The sequence below is a fragment of the Pseudorca crassidens genome, chromosome 4, assembly GCF_039906515.1.
Source record: "Pseudorca crassidens isolate mPseCra1 chromosome 4, mPseCra1.hap1, whole genome shotgun sequence".
Lineage (NCBI taxonomy): Eukaryota > Metazoa > Chordata > Mammalia > Artiodactyla > Delphinidae > Pseudorca > Pseudorca crassidens.
The window spans coordinates 74,234,569-74,250,429 of NC_090299.1; the positions used below are offsets into that span (position 1 = coordinate 74,234,569).

The window sequence follows — 15,861 nt, forward strand, 5'->3', positions numbered from 1 at the left end:
ATTTATAAAGAGTCCACCATGAGCCAAGATGCTAAAGAGGGATACGAAACTACGTAAAACACAGAACCCTACGCTTGGAGCATCAAGTGTGTATCGAAAAGGAAACATAAATCAACATCTAGTACAAACTGACTGGTTGGCATAGATAAAGTGCTGTCATTTCAAGAAGGATGACTCTGTGCTTAAGATTATCAAGGAGGACCTCAAGGGAGAAGTAAGACACAAACTGGGCCATGAAGGAGGTACCTATAATGGAAAGTCTTCTAGGCAGGGAGAATTTTTGTGAGCAAAGGAGGATAGAGAAATACTTGTAAAGTCTTACATTTCGGGTGTGGTATAATCAGGAGCTCTCATTCTAGTTCCTTCTTTCAATCTCCTACAAAATTCCTCATCAATCTTTACTCCAGGATATGGAGAAGCACCTAGAATAAAACAGGAATGGGGCATTATTATTTCTTTTTAACATCTTTATTGGAGTATAATTGCTTTACAATGTTGTGTTAGTTTCTGCTGTATCACAAAGTGAATCAGCTATACATATACATATGTTTCCTTATCTCCTCCCTCTTGCACCTCCCTCCCACCCTCCCTATCCCATCCCTCTAGGTGGTCACAAAGCACCAAGCTGATCTCCCTGTGCTGTGCGGCTGCTTCCCACTAGCTATCTATTTTACATTTGGTAGTGTATATATGTGCATGCCACTCTCTCACTTCGTCCCAGCTCACCCTTCCCCCTCCCCGTGTCATCAAGTCCACTCTACGTCAGCCTCTTTATTCCCGTCCTGAGGAATGGTGCCTTATTGATTTGATTTTCTCTTGCAGAAAGCCCTGAGCCTGATTCTTCAACACCTTCTTCACATATATATCTTTTGTTCCTTTCTTTCTTTCTTTGCTTTTTTAGGTTTTACAACCCAAAGCTTCCAAGTAAGTTTCATCCGATAAAGGTGGAATACAGGAGAGGGAAAGGCGCACTGGGGTCACTGACTTCTATTATTTTATTTGGAGTATGGATGGAGAGACAAAGAGAAGGGACTTACCTAAGGAAAATATTTCCCAGAGCAGGACACCAAAAGACCACACGTCACTCTGAATTGTGTACACTCTGTCAAAAATTGTTTCCGGGGCCATCCATTTCAAAGGGAGGCGAGCCTACAGGGGTAGAAGACAAGGAATGAGAACCCTACTTATCAAATATCTGAAGGAAAAGCTTCCATTGTCCCTGGACACAGGTCCTGAGGCTTGCTGAGAGGAGTTTGAATTCTGCAACTTAACAGATCACTGGGTGCATCTCTGAAACTTACATCTCCTTTTCTGACATAATCTGGGTCTTTATAAATATCCCGGGCCAAGCCAAAGTCACAGATTTTAACCACATTCTTCTCCGACAAGAGGATGTTTCTCGCTGCCAGGTCCCTGTGGATACACTGCAAAAAGAATCGTGTGCATTAGGACTCAACATAACTGATCTCTTCCACATCTGTTGTGACCTCATGCTTTAAAAAAAAAAGAAAAAAAAAAAAACCCACATCAGAAAACCAACTGATTAACAAGCACTGGGTTAAACATCTTTTATCAACTCTTCTGGAAAAAAGTCTGTAAGTTTCATTGAGGCACACATCTGCTTATTCCATAAACAGCCCCAGACTCTGGAATTAAATAGTTATGTTATAGCATGCTGATGGAGTCATAAATAGACTTCTCTTGGACACAATTAAGAATGTGTTTCTGGTCACATCCACACATCCCTTTTGCCTGGCACCATATACGGTTAAAACGTGTTATTCTAAGGAGGCCCTAGAATGGGGTTTATTTTGAATGAATGCACGGAAATCAGAAACAAGGGGCTCTCCTTGGTTTGGTGCCCTTTGTTGGTTTCTCTATTCCATACGTAACCGAAACTGGACAAGCTCTGAGAAACAATTCCCAGTGGGGCTCACCCTGTTTTCAAAGCACTGGCTTATCGTGGAGGTCTGTGAAAGCACTCTCAGCCTCTCACTAGTCAAGGGGATTCTCTGGTACACGATAAAGGAAAAGCGAATTCTCCTTGGCTTTCCTTCTATTCTTTTCTGTTCCTCAGTTTCTCTCTTCTCTGCATCCCCCTACCTTCATGTAACTTCCTACCCTAAGCAGCTTTAACTCCACCTGATAGATTTATAAGAGAACAAGAGTCTCAGGGAACATTGAGAAATGAATGAAAGGCTTAGATGAGAATTCTTATGTCAGTGGAGGAGTGATGTGTGAGCCAGGCATTACGGACCCCTTACACCTCACATCTGTAGAGCACTTTCCTCTGAACGAGGCACAAGGATGTATTGTACGACACAGGAAATATAGCCAATATTTTGTAATAATTGCAAATGGAGTGTAACGTTTAAAAATTCTATTAAAAAATTTTTTTTTTAAAAGCACATTGTCTGGCGTGATTGATCAAGACAGGAGACTCCAAAACACACAGTCCTTCCTACTTTGCCCCGAACCGAAGAGCTTCCTTTATTAAGCAACCAGGTGGTATTCAAGAAATTCAGCTGGTAGATGCAAGGGAAGTAAAAGGATCCCCCTCCACCCCTCATTCCCTTCCCCATCAAAGGAACCCTGACTAAATGGCAGGCTCTGGCCTTTAAAAAAATAATAAAATAAAATCAGAATCTTCAAGAAGGGCAAAGGGCCTTTCTCTTTGGAAAAATCCGCTAAGATCCCACTTCTCTCCCTTCCCCTTGGAAGAGAGAAGACAAGAGCTCTCGGGCAGAAACCTCGGAGATCCTGAGGCTCTGAAAGCGGTGACAAGCTTTAAACTCCAGAAAAAGGCATGCGTGAGGGATTTCACTCTAATTGAGGAAAAAAACACAAAGTAAAAACTTTAAGTCTTTCTCCCACAGGTAGGCTGCAGCAACTGCATTCTGTCAACGTATCATTTTTCCTGATACTTAATCTGAATTTTTCTTGTTTAATGTAAAACCATCCCTTTTACCCTTTCCGAGGGGTGCCTCCACAGTGCTTACAACCTTTGGAATGTTTGTAACTTGTCACGTATCCACCTCAGCCTTTGTTTGGCCTACTTTTCTAATTTTAGCTCTTTCAATCGCTCTCATCTGAAGCCCGTCCTTCCTGGTTTCTAATTATGCTACTACCAAATACTTTTTGATGGATGGTGATGCATATCAAAGAAATGAAAAGCAGACTTGTGCCAAGATATCTGCAAGGCTCAGCCCCTCACCTCTTCTAGGCCATTACTCAAATGCACATTCCCCTAAAGCCTTCCGTGTCCCCTTGGTTTAAAATCAATGTACACAAACACAGAGGCGTATGTCCACAGGAACATAACACTCCTGTATACTCTATAACTCTTCCCTGCTGATTTTTCTCCACGGTACTTACTCCCATCTAGCCTATCAGGCATTTTACTTGTTTATATTGTTTGTTCCACCCACTAGAACATAATCTCCATGAAGGTGGAGAGTTTTGCCTATTTGCTCACACAGCGTCCTTAGCGCTCAGAAGACTGCCTGCATTTAGTAGGTATTTATCACATGAATTAATTTCATGAACTCCTAACACCACTTTAATGAGCAGAAATGGGGCCTCCCCAGTAGAGCTCTCTTAACAGTGCTCCAGCAGTGGTGAATGAATTACAGTCCCAAACAAACACCAATGGCTGGCACTGGACACCTCATCTGCAAATCTGTGATGTGAAGAGATACTCTGTCTCACCTTCCGTGATGCCAAAAACTCCATGCCCTTAGCCACTTGGAAGCTGTAACAGATGAGATGCTCCAAGGTCAGGAAGTTCTTGTACACATCTTCAGAAACTGTCAGAAGATGCAGGAGGACAGAGATTGGTATTTCGGCCAGAAACTGTTTGTAAGTTTGATAGAACAATCTTCATTTTAAAAATTGGGAGTTAAATTTCAGGAAATAGAAGCAGACAGAAAACGCTTCTATCTTCCGTAAGTATGCTGAATCCTGGTATATTATTAGCCTTCATTATACCCCTTAGCAAAAATATTGGTTTTTCCACTTTAGCCAAATTGGACGAACAAATCCAGGAGGAAAAATGGAGGAAAAACTGGCATAGGTAACAGGGGGGTAAAAGCAGGCTTTTACAAATTTGCTCTTAAAGGGTTGTGTTTTTTTCATATACCCAGAGGGATAAACAATAGTTTTCATATCAAGAACTCTAAAAATAAAACAACAATATCCAGGGTCATTGAATCTTTTCTCTCCAGGCTTTGTCCCGGGACAAAGGCCAAAGTTCAAACCATAATCTACAATGGCTAACTAAAAATACCAGTAATATATTTACCTCTCTCACTTTTAAACTGAGAAAGGGCTGTAAACACATTAAATCTGGCCTGTGAGAATGCTTTTTTCCTTCAAGGATACGAATGAGAGAAGACAGGAACATCGAGAGGAAGATGAATTTACGTAAATTTGTGGTATTTACTTCTGGGCAACTAGTACAAAGAAACACTAAGACATTAATGAGCATTTCAACATGGTCTCTTAACTTTGGTCAGATAAGATAAGACATGGCTTCTTTCCTGAAGACAAATACCAGAGCAAATGAAAACTCAGTTGTAATAATAACCTTGTAAGTATTAAAAAGACTACGAAACTTTTTCTCAATGACTTTCTATGTTCAGGGCTGGAGGGCTCCCCGTGAATAATTAGTGAAACTCTTTCATTTTCCAGATGAAGAAATGGAGGCAAAATTCTGGGCCAATGCCCCCTCTACTCGGACTGACTCCCTCGAGCCCTTGGGTTTCCAGCTCTCTGGCCACCATTTTGTGAGAGAGAGGACAGGGCAGAAGTGGCTCCACTGTGTGCATCCAGTTATGTGAGGTCCAGACAACCTCCCCACACTTTTCTAGACCAAGTTCTAGCCTCACACTGCCTGCTTGGCTTCTATGGGAAAGAAGTCAGTTTTAAGTTCTCTCTGTGGCCTCATGTCAAAGGGAACAGAAACAGGTTTCTCCCACTATTTCATGATTGAATTCTTCTAACTCATGCCTCAAGAAGACCCAAATGTCAGGAAGCCCCATCTCTACCTCCACAGAGCTGTCTCTGCTCCTTCTGAGGGAAGCAGATATACAGTGTATCCTGAAGCTGGAAGAGGTCCTGAAAGTTAGGCTGGGAACACAGCTCCACTCATAAAGAGCACTAAAATATCACTGGAAGCATAAGTGGATAAAGAAAAGTGTATTGACCAAGACTCTTCTGACGAAATACGGAAGACTTGATAAGCCACTTGGGGTAGAAACAACAGATGCCTACACTGCCTTGGAGAAGGTTGGGTATGATTAACTGAAGGACTTCTGTTGTGCTGGTGAAGCAGACAAGGTGGGACTGAACCGCTGTGGACAACGGGGAGGCTGCATCAAACACCAGAGAGCCTCCTTTGCCCATCCGGAAGATGGCGCCGAGCCTCTCCTGCTGACAAATGTTGAACCAAGACTTGAAGAGCGTTGGTTTGACTGTTTGCCAACTGCTTAGCCCTCCTGGGGGGACCGAGATTTCTCAGGCTAGCCATGCTCTGCCTCACCACGTAGCCTGCTGCTTATTGAGACCTTCCGCCCCTCACTTTTGGGGAGACTGAATGAAAGCCTCCTAGAAATTTAGGTCTCTTTCAAATATTAGGTAATACTGGATTTTTCCAGGACAAAATTTATTGTAACACCCTGTCACCTCGTCTGTTCCTACAAGAGCATGCATTCGGTGCAGAGGAAGCAATGGCAGGTACCTTCCTCTTCCTCCACATCACTGAGGGATTTCTCCTCAACAAATCCGGAGCTGGCTGAGCTCTGGCTACTGGTGATGCTGTCCAAGCGGCGTTTAGGATCCACGGTGATTTCCCCAACGTATTCTTTCCCTTGCCGGAATCGTGCCCCTTTAGTCTATAACGAAACAGTTGAACAAACTCCTTGAACACCAGAAAATCTCTCCAATGTAGTTAAACTACAGAAACAATTGTAACTATTAAAAGAAGATGAGAGACATCAATTTCAGGATCATGGAATCTCTGGGCTGAAATTTGGGGCAAGTGTTCTACATAATAGATTTTCTTCCATAAAGCCTGTCTCTTTTCTAGCTTAGAGATAAGGGCCTTGTTACAAGTTTCACTCAGACACACTTCCAACATTAGGGCACTTTTGACACTGGGATTGACACTCCATAGGGCCACCTATGGCCAGGGCAGAGACAGAATAATCCAGAGCTGTCCTTCCACCTGTCATTCCCTACCCTTAATCACACCCACCTTCCCCCCTTGGCATCATCTATAATGGGTCAGTAGATCAGAGTCACAAAAATAAAACATGAGAAGTATGTGTCCTCCAGAAGGTAAAAGAGGAAGTTACAACAGCCAAGAGGTAACATGAAAAGATTCCTCACAATTTCTTTGCAGAATTTTACCAAAAAACTTAACCTGTACCACTTTGAGTTTTTCTCCATTTTACAGTGTGACCACAGTTGAGTTAGGAAATGACATACCTTGTAGGGGACAAACTCATTTCTCTTGCTCCTTAAGTAAGTTGACAGGTTTCCAAACTTGCAGAATTCTACAATCACCATGAGTGGCCCTGCAGACAGCACAGCATACCAAGAAGAGAAAATGTATTTGTATTTTCACTCATTTCTCACCAAGTGTTTAAGATATCAATGAGCTAGAAAATATCACAGAAGAGGCTACACTCTTTCACTGGAAACAGGATCATAGAAATCAGCTGGCTGCAATTCCCTTATATTGTAACTTTTCTTTTTCCAAAAGGCAATTCCACAGAAGATGAACCAAAATTTCAGAAGAAAATCCACCCACTTGCTTTTCAACACAATCACCTGAGATGACTCCATTTTAGGGGGCACCACTCTTAAAGTCCTTTGTTTTCAAATTTGGAGGGAAGTTTACTCTTCTCCTCTGAACACCTATTACATAAGTAGCAAACTGTATTATAATGATGTAGTATTTTTTAATTCACGTTCTAGAATAATTTACAGTGCCCATTAAACCTCCATGAAATATATTTATATATAGGAATCTGCCCAAGTTTCCTAAGTTAAGGAAACCAAGGCCATGGGAGTTGGGTGGTTTCCCTCAAATACCAGCAGAAAAGTATACGCCAAAATCCCACAGCCAGAGCCATCTATAGACACTCACCCCCTGGCTTGGTACAGGCACCAAGAAGATTGACCACATTGAGATGGTGGCCAATATGAATGAGGATCTTGAGTTCAGACATGAGGGCTCGGTGTTCGCTGTGTGTTGCTCCTTCTACAAATATAAACAAAGAGGGAAATCATACATGAGGCATTACCTTAGGAGGATTAACGCCGCACTATGTGCATCTGTGCAACTTTCCCTCCAGGGGTAATACAACTGTAACCCAATTGACAGGCTAGCTGCATTAAAAGACAAACATAAATTATATTTTATAATTCTAAATCGAATTCTTTAAGTGCACCCAGAATGTTTGATATTTGAAGGAAGCCACTGTGAGGTCTTTTGCAAAGTGGAGAATACATCTGCAAATGAAATCATGCCCAGATATTCTCCTTTTACAAAACTGGATTTTCACATATCAGGTTTACTATGCTTCTTAGGGCCTGATTATTTCAGTGCTTCCTCGTAAGGAAGCAACACCATGTATTGCTCATGCGTTAGGGGCTATGCTGGAGTTCCCACCAATCTGTGCCGAGCAGGAAACTTAACAAGGGCCAGCTGGCAAAGCCAGTTGGCACATGAGGCCGATGAGGCTAAGACTGTGAGTTTGATCCTGTACAGACTGGTACACTTCCCTCTAATTCACAGACGTGGTCCACACCTCAGGCCCTGATGAGCCACCTCAAAATTACATACTCCTTGGCCACAAGGGAGAAAAGGCAAAAGGAGAGAGATGCCTTCAAAATGCACAAGACCTATTGGCGAAGGGTCAGTAGCACTGTCTCCATCCATGAAAGCACGTGAGAATTCTAGCAAAGAGCTTTATACGCATCACCCCCCCAAAATTAAAACGGCAAGACCAGAATTCCATTACGGTTAGGCTTGACAATTGTTTATGAAACTTTTAATTTTAAGAATGTCCCCCTTAATCCTTTTTTTCCCAGCACAACCATTCTTATTTTGCATATTGCCTTTTATATGTGAGAATCTTTTACGTATTCCAATTCTAGGGAACATGCTGGTTTTTGCATGCTGCTATTTTTACTTATTACATCAAATTTCTTTTTCCGTTTCTTGATGGTCTGTAATTATCTTACTAATGCACTATAGTACACTAAGAAAACAGTTTTGATGTAACCAAGGTATTTTTTTCCTATAGCCGGACTACTAAATATAGTTGTACAAGCTGTGATCTGTGCAAGGGCTCCCAGGCAAGGTGGGGCGGTAAGGGAGCTCAGACCCATCCCAACTTTGCCTGCCAGGCTGTGGACCCTGACATGAGTCTATAAAAGAGGAAATTTTTATCTAGTTTGTACAAAGGCATCGTATAGTCTGGCTGCATGTTTGGCTCGTGGGCCCACCTAGCCACAGAGCCACTGATACAAGCCTTTCATCATGTTTAAAGATGGGATGAAACAGATAGAGGGATACATCACCATAGAATTTTGCTTTTACCTTTCAACATTTTGACAGCCACTGTCTTGCAGGTTGCTGTCTTGTCAATTCCAAAGGCATCTGCTTCAATCACTTGCCCAAAGGCACCACGGCCAAGAGGCTTACCTAGAGTCAACAACAAAACAGATTTGGACTATTTCACCACCAAAGCGATAGGCAAAGATTCTGACTTGATAGGGTGACCATACATCCCAGTTTATCATGGACAGTACAGTTGACCCCCTTGTCCTGGCTTAATAATTTAATACTCCCCTCTTCACCCTCTAAATGTCCTGCTTTGGGTGATTATACAGGGACCCTACTTCTAAGTGACTAAAATGGACGATTACTCAAATTTAGGAGATGGGATGCATTTTCTGAACCAGGATCCAACATTTAAATAGACTAGATTTGTCACCAGCCTAAAAGAGGAAGAGATGGCCTGGTAAACCCAACATCAAGTTAACATCACTTGAAAACACACCTAGTTTCAGCCGGTCTCTGGGGAATTCCCATTTGCTGGCATCATAAGGCAGGCGTTCACAGTGCTCATCCAGGGGGAGTTCATCTGGATCCATGACGATGGATAAGTAGCCCGTCTTCAGTTCCCCTCCACTGGCCTGGAAAGCATTGCTCCTTCCGGTCACACACACCCTGTTGTCTGGCTGTTGTTCTCTGTGCTTGTTATTGTTGTTTATAGAAGCCCCATTCTTGGTGTCTCATTTTCTAAATGGCTCATAGTGTGTGAGAGTAGTCCTATTATAATTCTGCTCCCAGTGTCCCCTCGACCCCCAAATGAGCTCAGAATTTAATTCTTAAATCTTAATTACACTAGACAGTCCAAGCCCATTTCTTCTCTTGTTGCTTCTATCAATTAAAGCCCAGTGGTCTAGCCAAAAGCAAGTGGGTAAGAAGGTTATTGTATAGAAATAAAATTGTGCCTGTTGAGCCAATAACAATGGGAAGAATCAACTCAAAGAACCCCAGTCAGCTTTCATTAATCATGAAAACCAACGTGCAAGGGACGGAAGGGAAATGATTTCGTTACCCGCTTAACGGTCCGTAGAACGATGACAAGAAGTAGCCAGAAGAACATGGCAATCACTGCAGTGCCGACTAGAATAATGACTTCCAAGTTTGTCTTTTCCTGGGCACCTGGAAAGACACAAATGAATGAGCATCAACAACTGGAAACTCATACCTTTTGATATAAAATAACAAAGTTCCACACTAAAGCAAAATCTCAATCTTACCAACTCAGGAAAATCCTAGACAATAATAGTCACAAACCTCTGACTTGAATGGAGTTTATAATATTCTTAATGGATAATTTCAAGTCTGCAAAACATTGCTCATGAAAACTTCCAACAGTAAAATTCTAAAGTAATTAAGAGAGAAATATTAATGTCCTAAAAGACAAACAGGAAGCATTTGGAAGAAGAGCAGACTTTGATGGAAAAAAAAGCCAGATCATGTTCTATAGAGAAGAAAAGTATTCTATTTGGGGAAAATAAATGTTTGGTTTTATGCTGTTGGTCTATATTTTGATCTGTATGGAGTTTGAGGAAGGACTGTTTAAGAAAACAAGTAGGGAAATAAATGCAGTCCTTTGGCCAGAGAGCTATTGGTGACTAGGCACCTACAAGATGCTCATCACTTTAGATATGTCATGTCACTCAGTCTTCTCGATAACCCTCAGTTTTCAGATGGAGAAGCAAGCTCAGAGAGGTTAAGCTACTTCATCAAGGGCACACAGCAAGTTGATGGAATGGTCAAGAGTTAAACAAGGTCTGTCCAACACTGGCTAACATTTCACTACCCCATCCTTGTGTGGCAGGAGCCTCAGTGAGGAAAGTGAAAGAGCTGAGGTGAGTGCCTCAGGCGTGGCCTGGCAGTATGAGTTTAAACATACTCAGGAAAGGAAAGAGAAGAGAAAAAGCTGGAGGTCAGCAAGGAAAGCTGCAGATGTTCAGAACTCCAGAGGACAGCTCTGAGTGGGGAAAATTAAGCCCAGAGGAAGCTTTCAACCAAGAGTGATTAGCACAGTGGTGACAAGGAAGCAATTATCACTTAGGCTCTCCCATTGGATGAGTGCAGTGTGAATCAAACTGGACCACAAGCTGTGAGAGTGGCTCAGGCAGCCTCAAGAAGACAGAAAGACAAGTAATTAATTAGTTAGCAAAATACGAGTTATAGTTGAGAGACAAGCACCAAGTATGCTTGGAAGTAGATTTTGTTTCTCTGGTGGCCTTACTGAGAGAATTCTCTATTTATACATGGAGATTTAAAAGTCTGTTCATAGTAAAAAGTTCAAAGATTCAACTGTCTATATAAGTTGGTGCATTAATATTCCCATATGAACATTTGGGAAAGTAGCAGGAGCATTAAATATTTACCTCTTCCTTTCTTAGTATTCTCTTCTGGTGAGAAGTAAATACAATCTCTGTGCCAAGGTTACCTAGTTAGGCCTCTTGGTAACCAGCTGCAGACAGCTAACAGAGCTGAGGCAAAGCATGGGAGAGAACTGGAAGTCTCCCTTAGGATTTTGCCTAAAACATGTAGCGCTTTGAAAGTGACAAAACCACCGTGTCACTTGAAATCTTTATTTGCAAGTGCAGTTTACAAAATGGTAATAAGCCTATAGATTTGAAAAGAAGTCAAGGTATTGAGACGTAATACTTGGCAACATAGATTTGACAGACTAAAGGAACTAAAATCTAGTCTTTGAGAGACAAATTAGGATGAGTGCACAGAAATCCATCAGTTCCTCCATCTATCACCACCCCTCTCTTTTCCCCTTGCATATCATTCCTTCACCCACATAATACAGTTTCATTGTCCCCTGATGGGTTATTTTTAAAAAGACATAGGAATACACTTTTGAAGATAAAATATTCTGTCACAAATTCACCTTTCCCATCTGAGAAAATGCCAGATTCACATCATTCCTGCATACATATTTAGATAAGAACCCAAATTTTCTATAACAGAGAAGCAATGGTCTATTGTTCACAAATGAATGTTAATTATCTTTAGTCCAATAAAAACTATGAACCTTTGTGACTATCTAGATAGCACCGACTTTCATGACTAGGCAGCAATTCTACCTAATAAATATAGAGGCATAATTTTCATAACAAGGTCATTAAGCCATTCATATGAAGAAAGAATCAGGGAGAGGAGGATATTCCACCCGCCTGGCTAAGAATTTTTCCACAGTGAGAACTGCGGGGATAGAAATGTGATGAGAGCAGAATTAAAATAACATTAATTATGTTTTCTGGTTAAAATAACATATACTTATAGTAGAAAACATACAAAGTACAAAGAATATTAAAACCACCCATAACCCTCCTGCCCAAAGTATATGAGTATATATAAGATACAAGCTAATTTTTTTTTTTTGCGGTACGCGGGCCTCTCACTGCTGTGGCCTCTTCCATTGCGGAGCACAGGCTCCGGACGTGCAGGCTCAGCGGCCATGGCTCATGGGCCCAGGCGCTCCGCGGCATGTGGGATCTTCCCGGACCGGGGCACGAACCCGTGTCCCCTGCATCGGCAGGCGGACTCTCAACCACTGCGCCACCAGGGAAGCCCAGATACAAGCTAATTTTTTTTTTTTTTTTTTTGTGGTACGCGGGCCTCTCTAATTTTTAAAAACCACCTGATGGTCTATGAATTCCCACTGACCTTCCACTATGAAAAACGCCTCCACTTTTGCACACCCGAGAACACTGCATGCCTGGCAGGTGTACAGGCCTTCATCCTCCTTCCTCACCCTGCGGATAGTTAGGTTCCGGTTCCCATCTTTTAGCACGATGCCTGAGAAAGGGGGAAATGGATGGTTTTTATTTATGATGTGGCCTGGCAGAGTTTTTCAGGACAAAAATCGTTTTAATGTAAATGTTTCCCTTTATCTTGGGCTATTATCTAACTCTAAAAAGAGCCATACAGGGTCAATTGCTGTCTCAGCTCCCCTGGCTTCCAGGAGAATTCAGCAGGCTCTGAATACTCGGGTTCCGAGTCTATGAGATGAGCCAGACCATGGGCAGTAATACTGCTTTCTGTTCTACCTAAAACAAATCAAGAAACCATATGGATTTTATACTGTAGGACACCTCTATGTGGACTCTAAAAAATAAAACAAACTAGTGAATATAACAAAAAAGAAACAGACTCACGGATACAGAGAACAAACTAGTGGTGACCAGTGGGGAGAGGGGACAGGGGAGAGGGAAGCAAGATAGGGGTAGGGGATTAAGAGGTACAAACTACTAAGTATAAAATAAACAAGCTACAAGGATATATTGTACAGCACAGGGGATACAGTCAATATTTTATAACTATAAATGGAGAATAATCTTTAAAAATTGAGACTCACTATGCTGTCCACCTGCAACTTAAATAATATTGTACATCGATATACCTTAATAAAAATAAATAAATAAATAATTTTTTTAAGAAAGAAATCATATGGATTTTAGTTAATATCTCTAGGAAGATTTTGCAGCCAAAAAGAGACCGACATGCTCTATTCACCTGAATCTTCCACAAGCGTCTCATTATCTTTAAACCACGTAATCTGTGGAGGGGGATTCCCAGACGCTGTGCAGGAAACTTCGATGGTTTCACCAATACTTGTTGTCTGGTTCTCCAGGTTTCCTGTGATTGTAGGTGCCGTGCGCTCTATGCACACGCACACAAAAAAAATCATAGGACATTTAGTTATAAGTTTTGAAGTGGTTTTCATATCAGTAAACTATTAAACCATTTAGTAAACTGTTAATTTACTAAGCCAAAAATACACAGAGGTTGATAACTGGAGCATTGTTCATGGCGTAAAGTTAAATGAAACAAGTCAGTCAGTTCAGACAGATTACTGCATCTCTTTGAACATTCATATTAGTGATTCAAGCTGGTAATCACATCGCAAAATAAAAGTTGTCACCCTTGACTTCCCTCCAGATAAATAAATAAATTCTAGCCAGTGACACACAAGAATTCTGCCATGTTTCTCTTGGAAAGTACATAACTTCAGTGCAATTCAACAAAGAATGCCTTATATTTATTTGACACTTTTTACAAAACTCATTTGTCCTATTTCTGTTTTTCACTATCAACCCTATGGTGGGCAGTATTAGCCTTATTTTGCAGATGAAAGGGGTTAAACAACTTACCCCAGTCCTTATAACTAAGTAAACAGCTGAACTCAGAATTTCCACTAAAACACAGACAAAACAATGATAACCTAAGGAAAGTCAAAGATTTTTAAAAAATGAAGCCCATAGGTACTCATTTAAATGTACAGGACAACTTTAGATTTAACCTTTCCTACAAATCATCAAAGTGCTGTGGAAATATCTTGTCCAAACCAACTGAACATCGAAAAGAATCCTGCTGAGAGAATCCACTTCAACATTTAGCAAAATTAGATTACCTCAATGGTGAACTACGCTGGGGCTTAAGCAAATGGACTCTAGTCTATTTCCAAGAATAATTTTTGGAAAACAACTTGGGAGTCCTTAGAGAGCAAACCAGCTCATTGTGAGCATGTATTTCCTGGGCATGGCAAAGCCAGGAACCTCCTTCACATCTCTTTCTGAATTTTTTCACTAGCTTGAAACCAGACCGATCACCAAGATGAACAGAAAAACCATGATCATATAAGGGGTGTGATTTGAAGGGCCTTGGGATGACTTCACTCAAAAACATCTCTTCTTCTGACACCAGAGTCTCAACACTAGCAAAATCTGTCCTAGTGCCTGTTTGAAAATACCTCTTAAAATATGTCAAGGCCTTTGAAAATATTATTCCTCTAAAACTTTGGTATAAATTAGTTTATCTGGGCAGTTCCCCCTTCCTGACAGTCAAAAAAAAAAAAAAACAGAACACATGCACCCTAGAAACTAGGAAGGGACACCAGGGAGAGGAGAAAATGGAAGGAGATAGCACAGAGAAACTCCCCAAATTTGACTGATTTCCCCAGAGACAGAGCCGTGTCTGCACGGATTTTGTGCAAGGCGCGGGGTTAGAGGAGGTATAGAGAGTGACTTGGTGTGGGACTTACAAAGCTTTCTTGCACTAAAATGCTCATTTCATTGACCGTGAGCTGTACCACAGAGGTACAGGCACTGAGTGCAGCATCCCTCCCAGAGGCTCTCACAGGTCTTAAACAACCCCATCACCACACTCTTCAGGCAGCAGATGTCTTATCAAGCACGCAGTATGTGCCACTATGTTCTATGCCTGGAGCTCAGCAAGGAGTAAAACAGAAACAACCCCTGTCCTCATGGACACAGAGACCTCACTGTACCCCACAGCCCAGCAGTTGTCTGTGTTCTCACTCTGCCCACCACTATGAACTTCCGGCACCCTCCTAGCTCATGGTAGGCATTCACAAATATGTGTCTATTTAAATAACTGAATGCTCAAGAATGAGGCAGAAACTTCCCTGGTTTAGGGGAATCCCTTGCAGATAGTAGTGAGTGACCCCACCATCAGGGTTGGAAAGAATGGGGCTATTTTCTCTTTTTAATACATCACTTCACCACGATTAGCTTCCTTCTGACTTGAGGACTTTCTGCAAGGTAAGTGCTCACCGGTCTACTTCATAAGCTGCTAGAGGACAATCTTCACACAGCCCCTGAAAGCATTACATTTACGGCATCCCAACTGCTTCTGGATGGTCCAGAGTTACCTCCCTACCTAGGACTGTAAGCTGCCTGGCCACGCAATGTCTTTTCTTGGTCTTCCTGTCCTGAGCAAAGCAGATGTAGTCTCCTTGGTCCTGCAAGGATGCATTCTGCAACTCCATGATCAAAATGTCATTTGTGCTATTAGAGATCATCGTGGCGTTCATTCTCCAAAGAGCATCCAAGTTCTTGCAAACAGGTGTGGGCAGCTCTCCCACGTGGATGGGCAGAGCCTGTGGGCCAAGTTTGTACCACGTGAGGTTCTCAAACATAGTTCGGTCCGCGGAGCACCACAGAGACACGCTCTCCTGCTCGGTGGGCTGGGTGCCGGGTTGCAAAGTGATTTCAAAACCCTCTGAAATGTAAAACCCATGCTTAGAAGACAGTGATTTAACTTGGGCAGCACACTATTGCTTCCTTGTTGCCCTCAGTCTGTGGTAAAGCACCAAGAGAGGTGAAGCTCTGGCATTCCCAGACGATGGAATACAAGGAGACGACCAAACTGGACAATTCCAGATTCAAAATGTATTATTTTGCCAAAATACATTATTTGGAAATGTAAATGAATTCCTCAGATATATA

General features: G+C 41.9%; 1 protein-coding gene across 7 annotated transcripts in view; it reads right to left on the minus strand.

Annotated features, from left to right (window-relative positions):
- KDR (kinase insert domain receptor) overlaps positions 1-15,861 on the minus strand; it is a 98,714-nt gene that overhangs the window by 65,030 nt on the left and 17,823 nt on the right. For all 7 annotated transcript variants that reach the window (XR_010943025.1, XR_010943024.1, XR_010943023.1 and 4 more), the window contains exons 13-25: positions 15,293-15,634; positions 13,127-13,273; positions 12,278-12,409; positions 9,636-9,742; positions 9,072-9,207; positions 8,609-8,713; positions 7,151-7,264; positions 6,487-6,575; positions 5,738-5,891; positions 3,709-3,806; positions 1,302-1,424; positions 1,038-1,149; positions 323-422 (exon numbers count right to left, since the gene is read on the minus strand). Coding sequence is in view for 3 of the 7 variants with exons in the window: in XM_067736027.1 (XP_067592128.1) it covers positions 323-422; positions 1,038-1,149; positions 1,302-1,424; positions 3,709-3,806; positions 5,738-5,891; positions 6,487-6,575; positions 7,151-7,264; positions 8,609-8,713; positions 9,072-9,207; positions 9,636-9,742; positions 12,278-12,409; positions 13,127-13,273; positions 15,293-15,634 (1,759 nt within the window). In the remaining 4 variants the exon portion in view is untranslated. The remainder of the gene's footprint in view (positions 1-322; positions 423-1,037; positions 1,150-1,301; positions 1,425-3,708; positions 3,807-5,737; positions 5,892-6,486; positions 6,576-7,150; positions 7,265-8,608; positions 8,714-9,071; positions 9,208-9,635; positions 9,743-12,277; positions 12,410-13,126; positions 13,274-15,292; positions 15,635-15,861) is intronic.